The sequence below is a fragment of the Corvus moneduloides genome, chromosome 4, assembly GCF_009650955.1.
Source record: "Corvus moneduloides isolate bCorMon1 chromosome 4, bCorMon1.pri, whole genome shotgun sequence".
Classification (NCBI taxonomy): domain Eukaryota; kingdom Metazoa; phylum Chordata; class Aves; order Passeriformes; family Corvidae; genus Corvus; species Corvus moneduloides.
The window spans coordinates 5255324-5278331 of record NC_045479.1 but is presented as its reverse complement, the minus strand read 5'-3'; the positions used below and the strand labels follow the sequence as shown (position 1 = coordinate 5278331).

At 47.6% G+C, this 23008-nt stretch overlaps 1 protein-coding gene across 20 annotated transcripts in view; it reads left to right on the top strand.

The window, feature by feature from the left end:
- Nucleotides 1-23008, top strand: part of CACNA1C (calcium voltage-gated channel subunit alpha1 C) — a 465854-nt gene that overhangs the window by 424150 nt on the left and 18696 nt on the right. For 15 of the 20 annotated variants that reach the window (XM_032106990.1, XM_032106978.1, XM_032106993.1 and 12 more), the window contains 9 exons: nt 5331-5363; nt 8277-8405; nt 12343-12408; nt 15564-15655; nt 16414-16579; nt 17446-17573; nt 19244-19340; nt 20642-20744; nt 22376-22477. In XM_032106990.1, coding sequence (XP_031962881.1) covers nt 5331-5363; nt 8277-8405; nt 12343-12408; nt 15564-15655; nt 16414-16579; nt 17446-17573; nt 19244-19340; nt 20642-20744; nt 22376-22477 — 916 coding nt within the window. The remainder of the gene's footprint in view (nt 1-5330; nt 5364-8276; nt 8406-12342; nt 12409-15563; nt 15656-16413; nt 16580-17445; nt 17574-19243; nt 19341-20641; nt 20745-22375; nt 22478-23008) is intronic. The other 5 variants (XM_032106992.1, XM_032106982.1, XM_032106995.1 and 2 more) reach the window with 1 other exon arrangement.

The following is a 23008-nucleotide window of genomic DNA, read 5'->3' as shown; positions in this document are numbered from 1 at the left end:
ATGCACAGTTTGAGAAGCTTTTCTGGTTTGGTTTCTTTTTCTTTCCTCTGCTAATAATTTGATTTCACTGTAAGGTTGTGGGAATTGACAATTACGCCATCTGCAATCCAGTAGTTTTCCCTGTCAGAGAAATACCAGATACGTTTCTGCCTGGCCTTATAATAACTTCACAGACTTTGGTGGCTGGTGGGTTATCTCCAGGGTTCTTGTGATTAAAACCTCAGACAGCAGTGGCAGACAGATGGCTCTGGAAGGGGCTGTGGTAACTCCCCAGTGGAATGGCAGACTATTACCTGCCAGCAGCCAAGGTTGATTTGAAACCCTGACTTCTTCCAGCTCTCCACAAAGACTTGTGTAACTCAGCCTCCTGAGGTCACTTCAGAGTTTTGACACTACAGATACAAGAGGACATCTTGTGTCTTCTTCTACCATGGCACAGATAACTTCTAAACCTCTTTTTTTCCCATACTTTGGTAAATTCTTGTTCTTCTTGAAACTCACGGCCTTGCAGATCCCATCTCAGTGTAACCACGTGGGAAGGAAAACTCTGGGGAAGAGCAGTATGGTTTGTCATTGCCGTATTTGCACTTTTAATTCCCCTCCACGGCTTGCCTATGGTTTTGATGAGTTCATTTCCCCAGAATGGCTCTTTCCACCCTTCATCTTGTGTCCAAAGTCACAGATGCAGCATGGCTGAAGCAGGACTCTTGGAGGAAACCTCTATATACAAAGACCTTGATCTAGAAAAGACTGACAGCCTACAAATGCAAAGGAACAACACAACAGCCCACTCAGGCGAGCTCTGCAGAGCAGATTCTCGGAGGGCACCCTTTCTGCAGGGAGGAGAAAAAAGCAAGAAGTGAACATTTATTACCCCCTTCCTCATGGGACAAGGCTGACAGACCAATTATCAAGTTTCCAACAGATACAGCATCTTCATAGGCAACTTCTCATTCCCCAACTTCAACAAAAATCAAGGAAATACCTTAGCAGACATCCATCACCAACAACCACCCACTCTAAGTAGTCTCCTGAAAGCTTCATCCACGAGCCACAGTTTCCTCAGTGGAGAAATGCCATTACAGATTGTTTGTCACAAAAAGCAGCGTAAGCATCTGACCACTCCTTCTCTTGAGAAATACGAAGCTACTCTGTCATGTTGTGGTGCCAGCATCTCAAGCACACATTTCCTCTCATATCTTCTAACCTAGGGCTATCAGGCATAACTAGAAGGCTGCAGTTGTACCTCTGCATTGACTGAGACAACTCTAACTAGCAAAGCAGCTGTAGCATTGTGCATTCAGCTGCCTAAATGCTCTCCAGCTCCATTAAATGCTCTCTTGCAGAAGGAGATTCCTCCCTATGAATAAAAGTGTTGTTAGAAAGTAAAAAACAATCAGCAAGGAAGTTTTGCTCCTCAAACATCAGGGAAGAAGTCAGTTTGGACTTCCTAGCAAAGGCTGGATCCCCTCCAAGGGAATTGAACTCATCTTCAGTGTGTCCTGTGGTGTAAAAGAATTATTACCATCAGCAGTGCTGGCAGTGGGAATGCTCCCTGCCTGTCCTGTCATCTCAGTGCTTCAACAGCTACTGAACAGCTACTGATACTTATGCAGCAGTCAAGGAGGCTCCGTGGTTATATGGATTAAATATATACTGCACAGACCTAATGAAGCTCCCTTTCAGGCATTCCAGGTGCTGCTTCTCTGGAGAGCCATTACAGTTGTCAGCCAAAAGCCCCAGGGAACTCAAGCCTCCCAACGTGGTCCCCCATCTCTAGTGTTTCACAAGGGTGAGGTGGGATTAATATCTCTTCTCAGGAATTTTCTACTGAAACTTCCATTTGAATCTGTTTATTAAGACACTATGATTCTCTTCCAAAGCTTTATCTGTAAGATATGCTAAGCCATGGATGTTTTAGGGAACTTTGATATTGCTGTCACTATACAAAGCCTTTTTGCCCATATTTTTGCTGCTGTTTTTCCAGCTCTGAAAAGCCACATCATCCCTTCTCAGAATTTCAGAATGGATTGCGTTACAGCATAAATACCCGACTATTTTCACTGTTACATATTGCTCTTGAAAGATTGAGACTGGTTCTCCTGGAGTGCAAATTTTATCCTCTCCTAGCACAACCTATCCTCTTCCAAAGCACAAGCCATTAAAAACTTTATCCTTGACCTGATGGCAGTATCAGACACCAAGTTTGATTTGTGAGACATTATGGAGGTTCCAGAGGACTCGGAGGAAGTTATGTTCTTATGTCCCCAGTAAACCTCACTCTCACCTACCCAGGCAGAGCGTGATTAGCAGGAACAGAATTACCTTATCCAGTGCTGTGGTCTCTGAGATTTTAAGTATCTCTCCATTGAATAAACCTGGCTTCTTTCCCAGAGACTTCTTTACCTGTGATCCCTGACTTCATGATGGGCGCAAGCTTTGCCTTTCTCTTTTGTACCTGTAGGGGCTCTAAGGATGCTCACAGGTTTGCAGCAGCTTAAGCAATTTATATGTTTAGAAAGCTGGTGTTCTGGTACATACTGAACATGAATGAGATGTATGCAGGCAACAATATTCTGAGGAGGTTTTCAGACATGTTCCAGGGATCACTCAGTCTTTATCCTACTGAATTTTCACTTGGGCTTCTAGAACCTTCTCTTCTCTTTCTTGGCCTCTTTTGACCTCTCCTTAGCATCTCTGTTGCCTTTTTAGATATAGTGACATCAAAAGAAAGAAAAGAACCAAACCAAACAGTTCTCGTTGTACTCATCCCCCCGAGTGTCTTTACACAGGTTCATCCTGCCTCAGCTATCTCTTTTCCCACTCAGCCTGCAGGTTCCCTTCTACATCACTCTAAACATGGCCTTGGACTTGTGATTTATACCTCAGGTCCCTTTTCTGTATGAGGTAAACTGCTCAGAACATCATCTGTGCCTGATCTCCCTGCTGTGGAGCTTTCCCATTCAGTGTGTTCTGGCTACTCATGCCCCAAAAGAGAAGGGCAGGATGGAAGGCTTGAAGTTCCTTTGCAGGTTAAACCCCATGCAGGAGCAGAGACAGCTGTAAATTAAACACTACAGCCAAGAGTGCTTTCTGCTCAGTGGTGTAGCTTCTCCAAAAGCTCTTTCAGAGACGTTAAACAGACAAGGATTTGTTTTTCCACTTTGCTCTGAGACTTGTAGAAATGAAATCCTGTCCATTTCAGATGGGCAACAGACACTGGCTTTCATTCCCTGTACTTGTCACCATGCCTCCATCTCTGGGAACTGATGTGACCACTACATTATCAGGTGCCGCTTGCCTGGCCTTGTCGTAAAATTGGCATTCCCATATTACTGGCAAGGCTGAAGATTCTTGGATAATCCAGCAGTAGCTCTCTCAGCTTTAGAGTTCAGAATGGCCACACTTGAAAGTTCCAGTAATGGGTTCTCAGATACCTGTGCTTGGGTCCATGGCACAGGTGGTAGGATTTGTCTCCTTTCTGAAACCTTTTTGGGTATGAGAAAATGCATTCAGCAACCCAAAGCTGGGGATTGATTTCCCCCTCATGAACTCACACACTGTGCACAAGCACAGCAGGAACCTCAGCCCACAGTGCCACAGTTTGTATAAATCCCATCTTCCCAGCATTAGCAGAGCCTTTCCCGTGCTGCTTTTGAGCCCCTACCATAGGTTGTGATATAATTTGCTACATTTTTGACCACATCTTAAAACACCAGCCAGTTAGCTCAGGGAATAAGAGAAGAAATTACAATAAATGCACAATTTCCCACAGCACCTCAAAAGGCTTCTTCAGCCTGTCAGTCAGATGCACCAACACTGTCAGCCAGAAAGGATGGAGAACCCCAAAAATTTTCTGGCTTTCTTCACTTATTTGGAAGGTAGTTTCTATCAGGAATGCAGCAAGTAACAGAATAAGGGTTCTTCCACTGTTAGAAAAGGTGATTTGCAGAACTAGAAAGAGGAAGGGGGATGGGACAGAGAAGCACTTTGCTGGAAAGATGTTTGCCTAGCAACACAAAATCAAAATCTATGCCTGACCTGTACGAAATGTCTCTATGGGCACTGCTGCTTTATTTGGTATTCAAGCCAACTTTCACCTGTATGTGATCTGAAAACACAAGAGCAAACATGTGAAAGAGGAGGATGAAAGCAATGAAAGCTGACACTACCAAATCAATGAGTTAAACCCGAATTATTATATGATAGGTGTACCCTGGCTTTTTAATTGTTCTCATTTGCCTGTATCACCAAATAGGCTGTGCATCCAAACTACAGTTTTTCTTTAGGTAATACAATGCCAGTTTGATTACTGCAGCATCCTTGGAGAGCAGGAGCATGCTGCAGGAGTCCTCCATGTCACTAGAGGGGGATTCTGACTCTGACAGAAGAAGAAATACATCAGTTCCCACTTTGCTAAAGTAGCAGACAAGTTTGGCATATGGTAGGGGTTAGGCCTGAAGGATTATGTTACTATTGAACTGAAGGACTCCTAATAAAGACAGTTCTATTTAATTTACAATTCTGCTTCTTACACCTAAGGATACTTGCAGCCTTGGGTACATTTTAGAATTGCTCTCAGCATTGGAAATGGCCCCAGAGGTTAATCAAAATGTCAGGCCGAGTGTCTGCAGCAATTTGACTCTTCCAGGCGTGACCAGGGCTTGGCTCAGCTCAGCCTGGCCTCCAAGAACACGTCCATTGGGTCCCTAGGGCTTTGCTGGGAGGTGGGTGAAGGTGGAGCAAGCTAATTAGCTGCACCAACCCACTTTCCAGAGCTGGTGGTGGGTGTTGTAGGGTTGCCAAGAGCCAGACTCTCCCAACCCATTGTCTCACCCGGAGCTGTGTGTAAGGGGATGAGGATATATAAACAGAAAGTGTTGCTTTAGCACTGGGATATTATGGGTTTACAAATCAGACGGATGCACTAGAAGCTGGCTGGTCCCTGTGCAGACATGGCCTGGATCTGAGTTGGAGAGCTAAATCAGCCCCTGTATTGAACTCACAGTAGTGATACAAGAAACGTTTTAACAGTTCAGTACCTCCACTGCCAGGGTGTCCAGCACTCAGGAGACACTGGGTGTGATTCACATGTGCTGGTAGTGGAGAGAGCTGACATCAAATTCACTGGCAGTTGTAGCTACTTCTGCCACAGCCAGTGTTGATCCTGGGCATCCTAGGGAATAAGCCCAGCCTCTTGTGCATTTCTTTCAAATTCCCTTTTGCCCTCTTCTGCCATTTTGTTGCTCCTGTGTTAGCCAAGACCTAGTTTACTAGGGCTCTTGATTGGAGACTTATTACAGCTTATTTCTGTCTGCCTTTCTTTAAAGCCAGCTGAACATACCCAATGCTCTTCCTCTATGGTAAGACCGAAAATACAGACCACCCTCCCAGCTTCTGTGACACTCTTTCTAACACACTCCTTTTTTCTCTTCTCCGTGATCACAAGTTCTCTCTCCAAGCCCAGCCTAGTTATTTGTGCATGAAGCTGCCATGTCGTGTATTGGTGTGAGTCTGGTGTTCACATGAGCTGTGAATATGCTGCACATGTGTATCTCTTGTGCATCCCGAGCTTTCCTTTGGTCGAGTTAACTGTTGTTCTGCCTTCTAATGAACCACCAAGAGAGAACTGGACCTGGTAAGATTTCTTGTTAGCCGCAAGCCATGCCCCTGTGTCACTGTCAATGTGACGCTGAATGAGTTTGCAGCGTGACTTCATGGCCAAGCCTCCAGAAAATAAAGCGTTGGGACTCTGAAGCTCCTCTTCAATGAGGTGATTCACTGTAACATTTGAGTTTCTATTTTGCACAAAAAAGAGTAAGCGTGGTGAAATGGTGCACAAAACACTCTGCTGCCTTGGTGTGCAAGGCAGTTCCCACACCACCCCAACAGAGCTGCAGTAACTCCAGTTTCTGGATTGCCACTCTGCAGAACCTCCCTCCTCTGGCAAGGATACGCCTTCAAAAAGCTGGATGAAAGCCAGGAGGAAGCAAGCAGGGCTACTCAAGCATCAGCTAATCTGTAGCCACCTAGTTTTAAAAGGCCTGTAATCTTCTGAGGCATCACTGAGTTTTTGGCTAAGTGGTTTGATGCAGATTTGCGTCAGGGAGGAATTTGTTCTATTTCATCTGCTGCTTAGACTTTGCTTGCTCTAGGACGCTAAGAGGGCAGAGAGAAATTTCTGCCTACAGTAGCTGCCTCCTCTCAGCAAGGAAGGACAAAGGAATACTAAAACCTCTGTCCAGATCCATTTCCCAACTTGCTGCCACCTAAAAAGCCAAACCAGCAAGAAGAGCATCAGGTAGAATAAGAAAACACTGGTTTTTCAGACACAACCGCAGCAGGATTGCTGTCCGCACTACCTTTAAATCTGGATCTCAGCTCTGTTTTAGATGGTATTAGAGCTTGGCTGCTATAGGACTGGGAGAGCTATTTGACCTTACAGTTAGCTCTCTGGGACCATAGCACTGAGAGTATTCAGTGCCATGATTTTTGATTCCTTGGAGACCACATTCCCTCCTTCACCTCAGAGCTACTCCCTCCAATTCACTGAAGCCCACAGCCTGATGTCCAAGTAATCAAACAAGGATGATGTGAGGTGTAGGGAGCACTCAGGCTTTTCCTTGACACAGCCTGTCTCCCTAATCTTTTTCACCCAGTTACTCCACGGGCAGCGAGTGTCAGCTTTTGCTACAGACTGGAGGAAGCTACCTGGTGACAGATACACCACAGACAGACAGACAAACAAACTGCAGCTGGGTGCAATCCTGAACTGTTGCACATGGTGCTGAGCTCTCTGTGCGAGCCAGGGTCACACCCCAGCACGCAGCTATGGCCCCTGTGTGAGGGGACAGGGACAGAGCTGAGCACCAATCTGCCCATCCTGGCTCAGAAACAGGAGCACACACAGGTGCACATCTGCATTTGGATATTTAATCCCAGAAACATCCATCCGGGCTGCTCCTGTGCCTTGGGGTTTATCAGAAGAAGACAGGCCAGCAGCTGCTGTTTTCACTGCCCAGTGACAGGAAATCCAAAGGGTCTGTTCTCTCTTGGTTTGCACAGTGGTGAGTAGTTAACAGCAGGGGTGATCTGCACTGTTTCTTCCTCCTAAATGTTGCTCTTTCAGTGGTGTTTAGACTCCAACTGCAGTCTTTGCAGCCTGGGTGGGGACAGAGAGGGGGTTTCCACGCACTTTGCTCCACAGCAGGTCAAGTGGCAGGGTGACAGTGTTATCTCCCCCTGTGACAGGAGGTCACATTCCCACAGTGCTGCTACCAGAAGACACCATCTCCACAGGCTTGTCACAGTATTTTAGGGGGTTAATAAACTGGAAAATGTGGCATTTGCTGTGCCCTTGAGCTAGGCAGTGAGTCCTCTGCCAAGGCCAGGTGAGCCTGCTGCTGCAGCAGCCTTCAGATGGATGTTGCCTTCACGCATGTGAAGGCTGAGGAACGTGAGAGCTGGTTACAACCCCAGGGGAAAATGCTTAGGGACAAAGCAGATGCTGTGAGAAAAAACAGGCCAGAAGAAAGACTATTTTAAAATACTCCACGCTTGAACAGTAGCAGCGAAGCCAAAATAAAATGTTCAAAAAAAAAACAAAAGTCAGTGCGCAGACTGTGGGAAATACAAAGGGGTCATGAGAAATGAAAAAGGCCCAGCAGCGGGAGCGAGTGACCAGGGCCCAGCCCCCAGGAGCATGGCCACAGCAGCACAGGGGCAGCCAGGCTGCCAGCGGTGCCAGTGACACCAGCACACACCGTGCCCCCACGGGGTTTTGCACCCCGGGGCAAATCTGGGAGCTGCTCCTGTTTCCCAGCAGAGCAAGCAGCATGTGGCTGGTGCCCGACACCAGATTCACCAGAACTGCTGGCTGAGGCACTCACTCAGGTGAAACACTCAAGACAGGTCAAAAGGGAAAGTGTCTTTCTCCTCCAGTGCAACGTCAATGGGGAATTGCCTCTTTCCAATGTGAGGAGATGTAATGGAGGGGTTTACAGCATAGCCTATCCCTAATCCCTGAACGCCCAGGCAAACTGAGGGGAAATGCTGATGGCCTTGAGAGCCCCTGTTGAGTAACCTCACCACCATGGGAGACAGGGCAGGCTTGAGCAGCATTGGCCTGTCCCTGGGGTGCCAGGAGTGAAAGCTCAGGGAGCAGTACCAGGACAAGGAACAGTGCAGTGAACTCTCAGCGTAGCGTCCTCTGTGGCCCAGGGCCCTCGTTCCTCTCGTGCTGTTGTAACTCCTGCCTCTGTGCCAATGGCTTCCAGAACGCAGAGGAAAACTCTCGCATCTCAATCACCTTCTTCCGACTCTTCCGCGTGATGCGTCTCGTGAAGCTCCTGAGCCGAGGGGAGGGCATCCGGACACTGCTTTGGACCTTCATCAAGTCCTTCCAGGTATTCCTTCACTTATCTCTAAGAAAGACCTAACTCCTTTCGATTTCCCTTGGTGGCCTCTCGGGGAAGAGGTTTCACCCCAGTCCCTGAGCTCAAAGGCACCCAGGGACAAGTGGCACGAATGACTCAAGCAAATGGGACTCGCAGGGAGTGACTGCCTGGGTATGAGTTTCATCTTTAAAGCAGGAGTTAATTGCTGGAGACCCTCCTGAACAGCCTTAATAGTTCAGTTCAACTCAATTACTGCCTGTCTGTAACCCTTTGATCTCATCTTTTTTTTTCCTTATTTGAGCTGTATTTTATATGTGTAACTTTAAGTGAAATACACAGCTATGGGGGGAAGGCCTGGGTGCCAATTAAGTTTCCTTTAAGCCTTGTTTTGAGGATTTCCAGTGAGTATTAGAGGTGTGTGGCCTCCATACTTTCATCCAGGAAGAATTCACCTTTTTAGCCCCACTCTTTTGAGCTGGTAACAATGCCGAGTTATTAAATTGCTGCTGCTTTTTTCCTCGGAGACAGGTTGCATTTCAGCGGTAGGTAAAGTTCCAGAGTAGATAGGAGGAAGTGAAGGAGACCAGACTGGATAAGAATCACCACTTTTGGAGGAAAAGAAACACCACAGTTATTTTCTAGAAAAAAAACTAGCCGCATATAGCAAACTGATAGTTAGAGATAAAACATAGCATATTCCCGCATTTTAAAAGTACTTGAGCTGGATTTACTGGACCAGCACAACCTGGATGTCAGCTGGGGCATATCCAAAGGAAGTGTCAGGGAAACACAGCACAGGAATACAAATGGTGATCCAAACATGAGAAAATATGCAGGACACACCGCTGGACAAAAGTGTGAAAGAGTAACTTGTGCAACACACAAGTCTTGAAACAGCAACTACATACCCCTCAGACTGAGGCTTTAAATGATCAATAGCTTTTGTATTGACTCAAATGGAAAAGGAACTGACCCCCACTTTAAAACTTAAACCTCACCAGCCACAACACAAGCTGGGACCAAAGCCTGCAGTGCTGTGGCCCATCGCAGCTTCTGTCTCTTGTCAGCAGAACTAGCACATGTGCATACCAGGGATCAGCATGGACTTTTTCCAGTGCAGCTCTCAGAGGTCTCAGTAGCCAGACCACCAGGCTTATTCAAAAGACTCATTCTGCACACTCCTTGACTTCCAGAGGATCTAACCCTGCACAGCAGGTTTCTGACACGTCCATGCCACAGTGACTTTTTCCATTGCTTGCACAGTTGCCAACTTCCAGGTCGTTATTTGAGCAGCACCACTGGGAACCATTTTGTTTGCATGCGTAGGAATGAGATTCCCTTGGCACAGCTCAGCCATCCCTGATGCAGGGGACAGTCACACTTTCCAGTTTCAGCTTCTCCTCCCCTTGCCCCTGTGCCCCTTCAGCCTCTTTAGCAATAGCTCGCCCTGAGCTGAACTTGTCACGGCTCATGGCTGGAGAGAAGGAGATGGATGGGAAAGGGAGCACCTGGTACTTCCCTCCAGTGACCTTCAGACCTCTTCAAATGGAGAGTCACTTTAGGCAGGGTTGGAGGGTGGTGGGAGAAATTATGAAGGGAGGGATCTTCCACAGCAGGGGAGGGGAAAAAAAATCAAGGTATTGCAAGCAAGTGCGTTTTCCCTTGAAAGCCTTTAGCCATTTATAACATGGAATTCTCTGCTCCAAGCTCCTCCTCTTGCACCTACTGGGAGGCTCCTTTGGTAGCTAAGAACAGCCACTGTGCCGCTCTTAACTCAGCCACTCCCACTGCCAGAATGTGGGATCCCAGCAGACTTTGGCACAGGCTCTTCAGTGTCCCCACATGCTTCCAGGAAGCATCTCCGCTCACACAGGGCAGCCGAAAAAGCAACAAAGTTATGGAGTTGGATCCCATGGTAACTTCCACGTGCCCTGGGCATGGCATGAAGTGCTGATGTACAAGCTGGGGCACTGGTCAGAGTGGTGGGAAAATGCTCAGCGGGGTTTCCGTCTGCAGAGAGAGCAGCAGGGTCAGGCTGGGGAGTGGGAGGAGTAGGAAGTGACAGGGTGCTGAGGGCATGGCAAGGCCGTGGGAATCACAAGGACAGAGCGGTAACGCCAGGGAAGGACAGAGCCAGAGCAGGACAGAGGCAGAAGAGTAGAATATGGGAGGTGAGGAGATGAAGGAGCCACGGGGAACAAGGGGCACAGATGAACAGGAAGGTGCATTAGTGGAGAAGAGTGGGCTGAGCAGAACATGGAAAGGAAGTGGAGGGGCAGACAGACAGGAGAGAAGACACCCATCCCCATCTGAAAAACAGAAGTTGTACTGTTATAAGTTTTACACCTCAGGTCCTGTCTGGACACTATCCCAGCAGCTCTCAGGTGTTGTGTGTGTCAAGTCCCAACTAAATCATCACAAAATGTTTGGAGCCCAATTCTGAGTTGGTGCTCTCTCCAGTGACATTTTGGGGTAAACATACCGATTTTTCTGACCCCCTAAAAAGCCAGACGAATCTGGCCCGAGCCTCAAGATGACGATTACAGACATTGTCTAAAGGATTTGATCATTTTTTGCTATTTTAATATTCAGATCTCTTTGAGATGATTTATGGCGATCTCAGTCAAATCTCCATGGTGGCCAGTGAAAATATTCCCTTGATTTTTCCAGCGGGATTTAGTTGTGTTGAATTCAGGATTACAGATGGGTTTGAGTTGGAAGGGACCTTAAAGATCACCTAGTTTCAACCATTCTGCCATGGACAGGGACAACTTCCACCAGACCAGGTTGCTCAGAGCTCCAGCCAACCTGGCCTTGAATGCTTCCAGGGACGGGGCATCCACAGTTTCTCTGGGTAACCTGTTCATATCTCACCCACCCACCCAGTAAAGAATTTTTTCCTAATATTTCATCTAAAGCTGTTCTCTTTCAGTTGAAAACCATCACCCCTTCTCCTATCACTGCATGCCCTTGAAAAAATATCCCTCTATGTCTTTATTGTAGGCCTCTTTTAGGTGTTGGAAGGTAATCTAGAGTCTCTCTGGAGCCTTCTCCAGGCTGAACAACCCCAACTCTCCCAGCCTGTCTCCATAGCAGAGGTGCTGCAGCCCTCTGATAGTGTTGCAGTCTCATTATATTCTGTGAAATTGGGTGTTCAAAATCCATATCAGGGACTGTGCTCACATTTTCAGGATGAATGTATCCACCCATTGCCTCTGAAGCAAGGTCTGAAAGCCTCTGATCTGAGCACTATGTATTTCAAAAAATTCCTGCTCAAAAGCCTGAGCCTGTGAGGTCCCGAGCCCTTGATTCCTGTTAGTGGTGGAGGAAACGGGTAGCACTCAACACTTGGCTGATTGCACTGACCTCTTCCTTGGGAGGCAGCTCTGCATATCAGGGCTCTGCATTTCCTCTTCAGCAGCTGATCACTGACACTCAGTGCATGCCAGACACCACCAGGCACACCTAACACTGACCAGGGAAGATGCTGATGCTGCTCTAGGTACCTGGAGTGGTACCAGCCATTGTAGCAGAAGCCTTGAATTCAGATTTCAGCAGCTGTTGCATCTTTTATTTCACCAGACTGGATGCAGGAAAATATCCCATTGCCATTAGTGCCAGAGTAATGCTGGCTGTGAGAGCTTTCTCCTCCTGGTAAGCCGGGGTAGGCACTGCTTTTCCCTCGCTTTCCTGGCTCGGTCAAGGGCGGGAGTGACGGGAAGGCAGCGGAGCTCCATCCATCCCCCACGGCACAGAGCCGAGCCTGCTGGGCTGGGCGGGCAACCAAGCGTGGGCCTGTGGAGGCATCTAGTGGCCACCTGCCCGCACTACAGAGCCCGCGCCGGGCCGGCCGCGCCCCGGGTCCCAAAGCCAGGAGCACGGACCGGGCTCCTGCCTGCCAGCCTCCGCGGAGACACAGCGCTCTCTTTTTTCCTTTCGTTTCTAGGCTCTCCCCTATGTGGCTCTTTTAATAGTGATGTTGTTCTTCATCTACGCTGTGATTGGGATGCAGGTAAGTGATACTTAAAGAGCTCAGCTGTGTCTGTCTTCTCCTACTAGAGCATGGGAACAGGCTTGCATAGTAACTAGATCCACGTGTGGTTGTGGGGGCTTACAGGAGTGTTTTCAGCCAGTAAGGTAAGATGGCAGCTAACCTTGGCTGGAAAACGTCGTCTGACTCTGTACTTCCAGCAGCAGCACAACACACTCCAGGAAAGGGCAAACAGAAAAGTACTGACCCGTTCAATGGCAGAACACAATATGCAAACAGTAAAAGGACCATGCCTGGCCTCCACATTCTAGAAGGAATAACCACAAAGAAGATTTACTGCCTTGCTTGTTGGTTCAAAATAGTTTTTTAACTGGGCTTATGGCCATGCTGCACTGAACAAACCCAAATGTTCTCTTGCATCTCTTTCACACTGGTATAACTTCCACTGAGTTGTAAAGAGCAGATTTTCATCTACGCCCATGAAGGTAAGTATGGGATCAGACCCAATGTACCAACATGCAGAGTTTCTCCAGGCAGCTGCATCAACATAACATCTTATTCAGTTTGCAAAATGCGCTTGGAACCATCCTGAGCATTCACCTGTGCGAGGAACTGATGTTGCGCGCAGACCTTTGAAGACTGCGTGTGTCTGTCTGAAGATAGGCACAGTCTGTGACAGACCCAGCCTCATTTGCTGCTGTTCAAGCTAAGCTTCACTTTCCACTTTGGTGTTAAACAAAGTCCTCAGACAAGTCAGCCATCTGAGACCAGAGGCCACAGCATAGAAAGGCATGGCATAATTGCTTCCAGAGGTCTTCAAACATGGCAGGCTTCTTGGTTTCACAATGACAACAGAATTTGTAATGAAATTCATCTGACTTCTGTGACCTTGTTTTAAATTGTTTCCTGTTATTATAATCACGTGTTTTCACAGACTCCATCTACCCTGCCTCACTGTGAAAAATAAAACTAATCTTTTATTGAATTATCACAGGTTATCTCAATAGCCCCAGTAATCACAGCTGCCATTTACTCTACTAGGCTCATACTGTAAACTTGCCAGTTTTCCTTTAATACCTAACTAATGGCCAAGATCTTACAGAATTACCTGTGTTATACAGAAGATCACTTCAGAGTATTAACCTGGTGTTATGTTGCTGTACAAAGCATTATCAGTGGCGTCCAAGCACCCACGCAGACAGGGTCTACAGTGACCAGGGTACTGCCAGGGCCAAATGCTTTATTCTGTAATTCTACTCCTTTCTTCTGTCGGCTAGTTCTGAGTTACCTATTTAACCCTTGGCTTACATTCAAGCCTCTGTTTAAATCATCTCAGCAGCCTGAAGATCATACACCTGTCTTTCACATTGATCTAGATTACTAGGTGACTTCATGCCCTCATGTCTTCCAATAAGAAAACCAACTTTTTCCATTTTCCCTGTTTGCTCAGAGCCCACAGACCTGTTATTATCACTTTTTGTCCAAAGGGCATCTCAGGCATTTTGTGTGCAGCTCTCTTGAACATGCTGACACAAAGAGTTCCCTCACACATAGGGACACATAGGAAGGAAAATCATCCCTCGCTCCATTAAGCAGCTACCATGAAAGACTGGATGTACTAGATCTGATAAAAGTATCAGAATTTCCCATATAAAGGAGACCTACTACTTTATGTCAGCTACTGCCATGACTTGGAGCGTAACAACATTCAAGCCTCACTACCTAACGTGCTCGAGTGGAAAAAATCCAAGTTGATGCTGATGGATGAAGCCACTCATAAGATGGCCCAGGAGGCACAGATTGGAGAGGCCATGAGGGAGGAACCTCCACTTACAGCTCCTGCCAGGTACCTAATGCCAGACACCCACAGCAGCTGCTGCCAGCACCTCATGTGTGAGGGGAAGCTGCGGGGTCCAAAGGAAGATCAGACTTCCCGCATAGGAAGCTCCTTTACCTACATTTGCAATGAAAAATATGGGCTGCCTCGGCTCAAATTGGCTCTGAGCATTGCACTGTGCTGCTGCTCCTCCTCGGCGCAGCTGGGGCTGTCAGTGCTGCCTGTGGTGTGGGGCTGCTCAGGCAGGGCAAGGCCCATGCATCTGTGAGGAACCCCTGAGGAAAAGTGCCATGTGCTGACCCTCCCTCCCGTCTGGCAAGGCCTTCCCACCACTGTCTCCCTGCTCCTCTCCACGCCACCGTTTCTCTCGGGGTGCTAATTATTTGTGACATTTCCTTGAAAAGAAGCTCGGTGTTCTCTCAGAGCTGCTCTGTTCCTGCTGCTTGTTTTGGCTACAGAGATTACAGCTCTCAGCCCCCAAGATCTCCGCCACGTTGTTATCAATGGGAAATAAATAGTCCTGACTATCCTGTGCAGCGACCTTTCTGCTCCACTAGGTTTGTTAAGCTCCCAGTCCCACTGCCTGAAAGTACCACAGCTATCCAAGATTTTTTCAAAGAAGCCTGAAAATCTGTTGCACTGGGGACTTCACACTCGAGGACAGGCCCCTAAAAAGGTTTGCTGATGGTTGCAGGCTTCGTGCCATGGCTGGATGAACTAGCTGGTGTGGCATGGGAGGAAGCTCTAGGACATCCTTGTCTGGGCAGATCTGGTCATCATCTTCATGCTGCTGCATTCTGGGAGGACCCCTGAAACACCTGCTGGTGACAAGCACGACTATAGAAGGGCAGGCACTTGGACAATTCCAGATCCAAGGCAACTTCACATGGTTTTGTGAAGATCCAAGGCCCCCCACAGAGATGGAAGGTCGAGGCTTTGCAGCTGCTGGTCTTTTGCTATCATTTCCCCCTGACAAAGATAAGCAATGAAGGAAAGAGCCTTTTCTTCTCTATTACTGATTTCTTTCAGCTGGACTCCCTTCCCATTTGAGTGCCTGTTAAAACAAGGCCCCATGCCATGCATTCAGTGTATGAATAAGGAAGGATACCTTGTTTTGACAGAAGATGCCTCTTGTTGCAAAATTAGTGCTTTTCTGGTGATAAAGCACAAGCTTTATCATGGAAGCAACAACAAATATGAAAGACACACAGAAATGTTTTTTTAATAGAAGAGCAGATTCCATTAAATATCAGAGTCAGGGTGAGGCCGAGAGTTACGGGTGACAAGAGGTTTGGGGATTTTGCAGGGCTAATCTGAAAAGACCTCTGCTTTCTGCCAGGTGTTTGGTAAAATTGCGCTGAACGATACCACAGAAATCAACCGCAACAATAACTTCCAGACCTTCCCCCAGGCAGTGCTGCTGCTTTTCAGGTGGGTGTATGACAGCTCTGGATTGTGTCAGTCTGGGAGCACAATTCCTCTGCTCTCGGGCACAGCTTATCTCCTTCTACCATGTCATGTTCCTGAGGTGAGTAGTAACATGTCCTTCAGCAGGGGAGCCTGGGAATTGTGTCAGATTAAGTCCATTAAGTCTCTTGTACCCCAGCAGCTCACCCTGGTAATGCTCAGTGCTGGGGAGGGAGGCAAGTGGAAGGAAGGTAGCCAGTTTTCAGTGCTCTCCAGTGCTGACATGCATCAAAAACATCTTTGGGTCAAATCTGACCAGTGTGACTTCCAGCAGAGAAAGGGACATGATGAACTCATGCTGTGGCATGGCCATGCCTAGCTCAGCTTAGCACATCATCCCACTCCAGCTGGGGCCAGGGAGGGGTGCTGAAGGGGTGGGAAGCTGGCACAAATTCAACACTGCTGTAATTTTGAAGGACATTTTTAGATGCAATCCACAGCCTTGTCACACACATCTCCATGACTGTGGTTGGAGCATGAGAGCCCTGTACCCACAGCAGGCAAAGCCAGTCAGAAATGATACACTGATGATGGCAACAAAACCAAACAGAGGAGCAGGGTATGCCAGGGGATGTCAAAGCCATCGGCCTAACTTGCTCTTAATTGACCTCAGTGGCAAAATTCCCATTTATATTCATGGGAGCAGGAACAGGTTGCTAATGGGCCAGTCCCTGTCACATCTGAGGTCACTGCTGTCTTCCCCTGCCCTTTGCCTCGCCCAGGTGTGCCACAGGTGAGGCCTGGCAGGAAATCATGCTGGCATGTCTCCCGGACAAGAAGTGCGACCCGGAGTCGGAGCCAGCCAACTCCACAGAAGCCGATCACTCCTGTGGCAGCAGCTTCGCCGTCTTCTATTTCATCAGCTTCTACATGCTCTGTGCCTTCCTGGTGAGTCCACCCAACCCAAAACCTTCCCTCTGTCAGACTGAGCTTCCCCAGACATGAGCAATGCACAGGAGAAGAATGATCTCAAAGAGGGGGAATGTCCCCATGGGGTCTTTCCCAGCAGCATCCCTTCAGTGACAACACCCCTTCCCTGCCTCCCTCCAGCTCTGGGGGGATGCTCTGTTTCCAAGCCCAATCCTTTGTGCACAGCAAAGGACCCCTCTTCTGCCCTCCCTCTCAATGAGAAAACCAAATTAGTGTGTTGTGGGCTATGCTGAGGCTAGCAACGCCTCAGCCACACTTCCCACCTTCCCTCCTACGTTCCTTCTGGCTGCTGAGCAGGTTTTTCCTCCCCTGCCAGCAGCAATGACTGTGAGAATACACATATCCCACTTGCATCTGCTCCGTGTTGGCAATGCGGCATTGCTCAGAGCGACAGCACACGCTCTGCAGCTGGCAGCAGTGCCCAAAACTCTCCCAGTGAACAGCAGCAACATTTTAAAAGTTTTAGTCTCAGGCCAGAAGAAAGGACTTTTATCTCAGCCCCACTGCCTATCGAAGATAAATCCCAGGTTCTCCCACCCCCTTCTGCCAGGCAAAGACACAGGTAAATTAAAAAGCCACAACAGCACATCTAAGAATTCAGCAAATTTGTGCCTCATCCATTTAGTAGGGAAGAGAAAAATGTAACCAGCTGAGATTATTCCACCTCTGGGCTCTTCCCATTTAAACTGGGGGGATGCCATGGAGGAATAACCCCAACGGCTTCCTAGTTTTTGTGAGTCCAAATCCAGACATTAAATGGAGAACCTGGTAAAATCTGCTGTTCCTTGCCTCATCCATCCCATCATCTCTGTCCTTGTTTGCAGATCATCAACCTTTTTGTAGCTGTTATAATGGATAACTTCGATTACCTGACACGGGACTGGTCCATTTTAGGACCACACCACCTGGATGAGTTTAAAAGGATCTGGGCAGAGTATGACCCTGAAGCTAAGTAAGTAACCCAGCCTGGATATCAGAGCTCCTCGGGAGAACAGGCCCATTATTTTCTGTGCTCTAGAGCCAGTGCAGTAAGTGCCATGTTCCTCCTGCAGGAACTGTTGGGGTTTGTTGGGGTTTTTTGTACAAAACTCCTAAAATAGGTATCACCACAAGGCACTGCTGGTGAATCCATAAGCCCATAGTGCAAAGACACTCACAGAAATCTCAGCATTTAGGCTGCACTCTTACCTGTCGGGCCATTGCTTTACTTTCTGTCGGGGAGAGATACAGACTTGGTGAGGGGCAGCAGGAGATTGAGAAAAGGAGATGAGAGGGTTGGTTTATTGTTGTATTTGTTTGGGATATTGAGCTGTGACTCTTCTGCTTGACTTTGAACTCACAGCAGAGCTGCTGTGCTCAAATCTCTGGTTTTGTCATATGTCATATATGCCCATCACAACCTGTGCATTCACACGGCTGCATTACGTTGTCTGCGGGGTTATTCACAACAGCAAACTTGCAGGGATTTAAAGTTACACTAGAGCAACTCACATGAGGGCTTAACTGACACTCAGTATTATATGCTCTGTTTGACACATGCTTAGGCTTGAAGTGCATTTAGATCCCTGTGGCATGACTGTACAGTTGACAATTGTAATTGCAAAGCCCCCTTCATAATGCAGAAGCATAATGCAAAAGAGATTTGGGTGTAAACTAAAAGCAGATTTCTTTAGGAGACATAGTGCCAAGATTAATCTGGGCTCAGGTTCTGCCATATGTAAGGTCGTGTCACATTACGAGAGTGATACATAAATTTAAACACTCCTTCCCATTCATGGTGACTTCCTGTGGGGGGATTTTTAATATCGATGGAGAATAAGCACAGACTTCTAATAAATACACCATTTGTTAATGAAACAGATGCTACTATTTGTGCTTGTTTGAAGGCAAGACTGCAGTGGTTGAAGCCATATAATAGATAGCCACTCAGTTCAGATGACATCCTGTTCCTCCCTGTTCATAAATCGGAAGCTCTTTTATTCCTCTTCCCCATCCATCTCCCATGCCCTTCCTCTGACTCTGGTAGAGCCTCCCTCCATGAGAGAATTCTTCTTTCGAGATGCCATTTACCAAACTTAAGAGAAACCCAACTGCTGCTGTGGAGGAAGTTCAGTACTTTGTTTTGTGCTCACTCTAGTGACAGCCCAAAGCATAAACAAGTATTAAAAGACAGTGGCTTGGGGCTATCTACGTGGGAGGTAAACCACAAGGAAAAAAACAGACCCTTTGCACCTCTCTGCCTGCTATAGGTCTCAGACCAACAAGTAAATAAGCAGATATTTATTTTGAGCAGGTCAGCAATGGGGGGACAACCCCAAATTGTTGGTTCACGCACTAAGAAACTGCAACATTGAAAAGGTTGAGGTCAGTTCTTGCAAGTATTGACTCAAGTATGAGTGACAGCTGGGATTTCTGCACAAGTAGAAGTTAAATGGGTGCTGGGCAAATCCTGCAGAAGGCACCAAATGCAAGAGGCCTGAAATAGTACTTTAAGCTATGCCTGGGCTACAGGGAGCAGCAGCATGAGGCTGGCGAGATCTTAGTGACCCTTTTAGCTGTAGCTGCACTCTGCAGGCAGGCCAGCAGGTCAGGCTGCAGCCCTCACTGTGCTTTCTTCTCTAGGGGCCGGATCAAACACTTGGATGTGGTGACGCTGCTCCGGCGGATCCAGCCCCCGCTGGGCTTCGGGAAGCTCTGCCCTCACCGCGTGGCTTGCAAAGTAAGGGACTCTGCGGCTCGGGGCAGGCTGGGCTCACAGCAGCTAAACCAGAGAGTCCTCAGAGAATGCAGAGAACTTTGCCTTGAAAGGCACCTTAAAGATCCTCTGATTCCAACCCCCATGCTGTGGGCAGGGCTGCCTCCCACCAGACCAGTTGTTTTACACTGAACAGCCTGCAGTGGCATTTTCTAGCTTACCCTGCCTCACTCACTGGCACATCCCAGCTGGGCACATCCCAGCTCGCTGCCCACCAGGCAGAGCTGGCAACAGCGTGTGTCTGTGTGCCAGTTTGGCCAAATTTAGAGATATATCCTCTGAGAGAAGGCAGGTCACCACCCCTCCCCCACCAGGTTCAGGAAAAATAAATTTTCTTCAAAGGAAAGTGAGAGAGATAAAAACTATGTATTTAACAAACACACAGGAGAAGGAAAATAATGCTAAATAATAAAATCTCTCGCTGTGGAGAAAAAAACTGGGAAAGTGTCAGAGTCCTCCCTTTGGTCTCCTCGGAGCTGGGGCTTGGCCCAGGGCCAGGCCTTCTGTGCCTGGTGGAAAGTCCTCCTGATGTGCTCTGATATTGAAGCAGTCCAGTGGAAAAGGGAGAAAATCTGAAATTCCAGGGAAGGAAAAAAAAAATTCAACTCTCAGTCTCTCTCCGGAGAAAAAGAAGCTGAACAACTGGCCAAAAACTGGGAACAGCAAGCCAGGTGCTTCCTCCCTCCCCTGCCGCAGCTGGGAAAAAAAAGTTATCGCTGTTGACCTTGAACAAGCTGCAAACTGCTTTGAGAAAGTTTTGCTCAGTTTTTCCTTCCCCCTCTTAGGCTCAGTTTAGAGGCATAGAAAGGCACAGAGTTAATTTCTGGGCATAGGGCAGCAATATGGGATATACATCATAAAGTCACCCCAAGACAGTCTGAACAACCCCTGGGCTGCCCTGTGCCTCTCTCCAGCTCCTCTGGGCTGCAGCCACTCAGTGGAGGGCTGGAGGGTCACCAGCAAGTGGGTTGTGCACTAGCCAGGGCCATCAGCCCTCTGTCTGGTTAGGAGAGCACACCTGTGCTAAACACAGCTCTCAAGCACCAAGAACACACATCTGCTTGTACTGCTAAACACCCATCTCAAGAGAGATTAGGGCAGATAGAAATAACAGGGCATTCTCATTGTGTAACTAAATCCACAAGCCACGGATATTCACATAAGAGCGACGGCAGGTCTGGAGGGCATCATGAGGAGTGAGGAGGAGCATGCTTCAGTCCATGCGTGGCAGTGTGATTGTTGTCTTTCTTCTCTTCATCCCACAGCGCCTTGTCTCCATGAATATGCCACTGAACAGTGATGGGACCGTCATGTTCAATGCCACTCTCTTTGCATTGGTCAGAACAGCACTGAGGATCAAGACAGAAGGTGAGAAGTTTGCTGACTGCAAGGGTACAAAGGTAGCAGAGCGGTTCTCGTGCCAAGGTGTCCTGAGCAGGAATAAACCAACAGGGACATCTTGTGTAAAATGATCCAAATTACTCATATGCAGCACATGGGACAAAAAGCTATGTAAAGAGGTTTGGAGGAATAATATCTTCTAGGGAGAACACAGTGTTTCCCACTACCTAGGAAGCCAGTGCTTCCTATAGTATCATCTCAAATTATTGATCATATTCTTCACAGTGATCTGAAAGTTTAAAGTTTTAGATCAATGTCTGCTCACACAGCAATTAGGAGAAGGACAAAGGGCAAAGAAGCCTCTTCTTTGTACCCTGTCTGCAGAGCTGAGCCACTTTTTGACTGCTGTTGCCACTGATCTTCCAGTCCAAGAGAGAAAAAAAGAGCTTGGACTCGAGAGTCTCATCTCACAAAAACTCCTCCTGCGCTTCCACTAGCATGAATTAACATTACATTGTAGTAACAGTGGTGCTGTAAAGACAAATGAGAAGTAAAGGGACTGATAACGGCTTTGCATAGACGGCAGGTATATTTGAGGAAAGCAGACAAGATTTGGGGCTCAGCTTGTCCTCTTTGTTGCACTCTGTCACCTGCTGTAATGAAAGCTATTGGTCCTGAGTCAAAATCTGGCTTCATGCATTAATGAGATGCATTAAAAGAGCGTGAAAGTCTGTGATTCACAGCTAAACACCTCTGCCTCAGGAGTGGCTGCATTACATTTCAGGCATGGGGAAGCAGAGACCAGCAGAACTCTACCTTACTGTGCCAGCTGTACACAGCTGAGCCATAAAACAGTGGCAAAATGAAAAAATTATATTAAGGCTTTGAAAGTTGTGCTAAACAGAATTTGACTGCAGCTCAAGAGACTCTCCTGAGGAAAAGCCACCCACAATCCCTGTAAGACATCTTGTGTCTTATGAAACAGAGACCCAAAAAGGACTCAATTTTCTTGTCTGTCTGAGTCTCAAACTCTCAGAGTCATTGCCAGTGAACTCCTGGGAAACCATCTAAAGCCTCAAACTGCTTTCTCTCTTGCTGTAGCAGAATCTTTCAAGTGGTCAGAGCAGGAGTTTGGAAACAGCCCTCCTGAGTCAGATTTCTGCCTTTGATGCTGTCCATGTGTTGCATCCTCAGCAAGTTACTCAGTGTCCCTATCTTCACTGCATCCTGTTACAGGAGCTACTGCCATGCAGAGCCTTGTGCAACACCCTCAGCAGCCTTAGTGCTGGGGAGAAATAAGAAAAACTGCAGGAACAGCACCTTTAGGAGGACAAGATACTGGTTTCAGACACCTACAGAGAGAAGAGAGGGGTTTGAATGTACATAAATCAAGAAATAAAATTGAAGGTGACCCATTTGAGAGGAAATGGATATCTAGAAGGAAAGTCACCTACCTACCCAGAGATGACTATGCATATTTAGAAGAAAGCGTCTTGCTGTGAGGGAGCTTTAGGAATGCTCTGAGCATCTCTTGGCCCAAAACTTTCCACTCCTGAAAACACTCTGATATTTACCTCCTGAGACTGCCATGCCAGACATTAAATTGCTCCTCTGCAGGGTCTGTGTAATTCCTGTCTCTGATGATTTTCACCCTGCAGGTAACCTGGAGCAAGCCAACGAAGAGCTGAGAGCAATAATTAAGAAAATCTGGAAGCGCACCAGTATGAAGCTGCTGGACCAGGTGGTGCCTCCCGCAGGTGGTGAGTGCAGGGTCTTGTCCCTGTCTCTGAATCGCTCTGATTTTTTCCCCCACCTGTCATGTCCTACTGCACTTTGTGATCATCAGGTGGAGTATGGGGGACAGGCTTTCTTCTACAAGCTATCTGTGTTTCATCAGGCTGAGATCAGTTCTATACTAACATAAATGTCCTGTTCTTACTGCTGAGAAATCAGGGAAAGAAGAAAATGTGGATAACGAGGAGTTGGTGCATAGTCATCCTGTGTGGCGTTCACTGACATTCCAGGTGGCCCCATGGGCACAAAACAGCGCTTGGCAGGCGGCCAGCAGGTGCAGCCAGGTCCTGAGCCTTGCTCAGCCTGTCTGAAGTCAGTGGACCATGTCTTCTAAAATTGCCAGTGGCTTTGAAGAAGGGAGGAGAGCTACCTGGAGAAAATGGTAGTGCCCATTTTGGCTGACTGACAGTTTTTATTGAGTGGGAACACAGCTGTGAGCACATTTCAGGGGAGAGATGATCTTCTCTGTTCACTCACACCCATGTTTAGGCACAAAG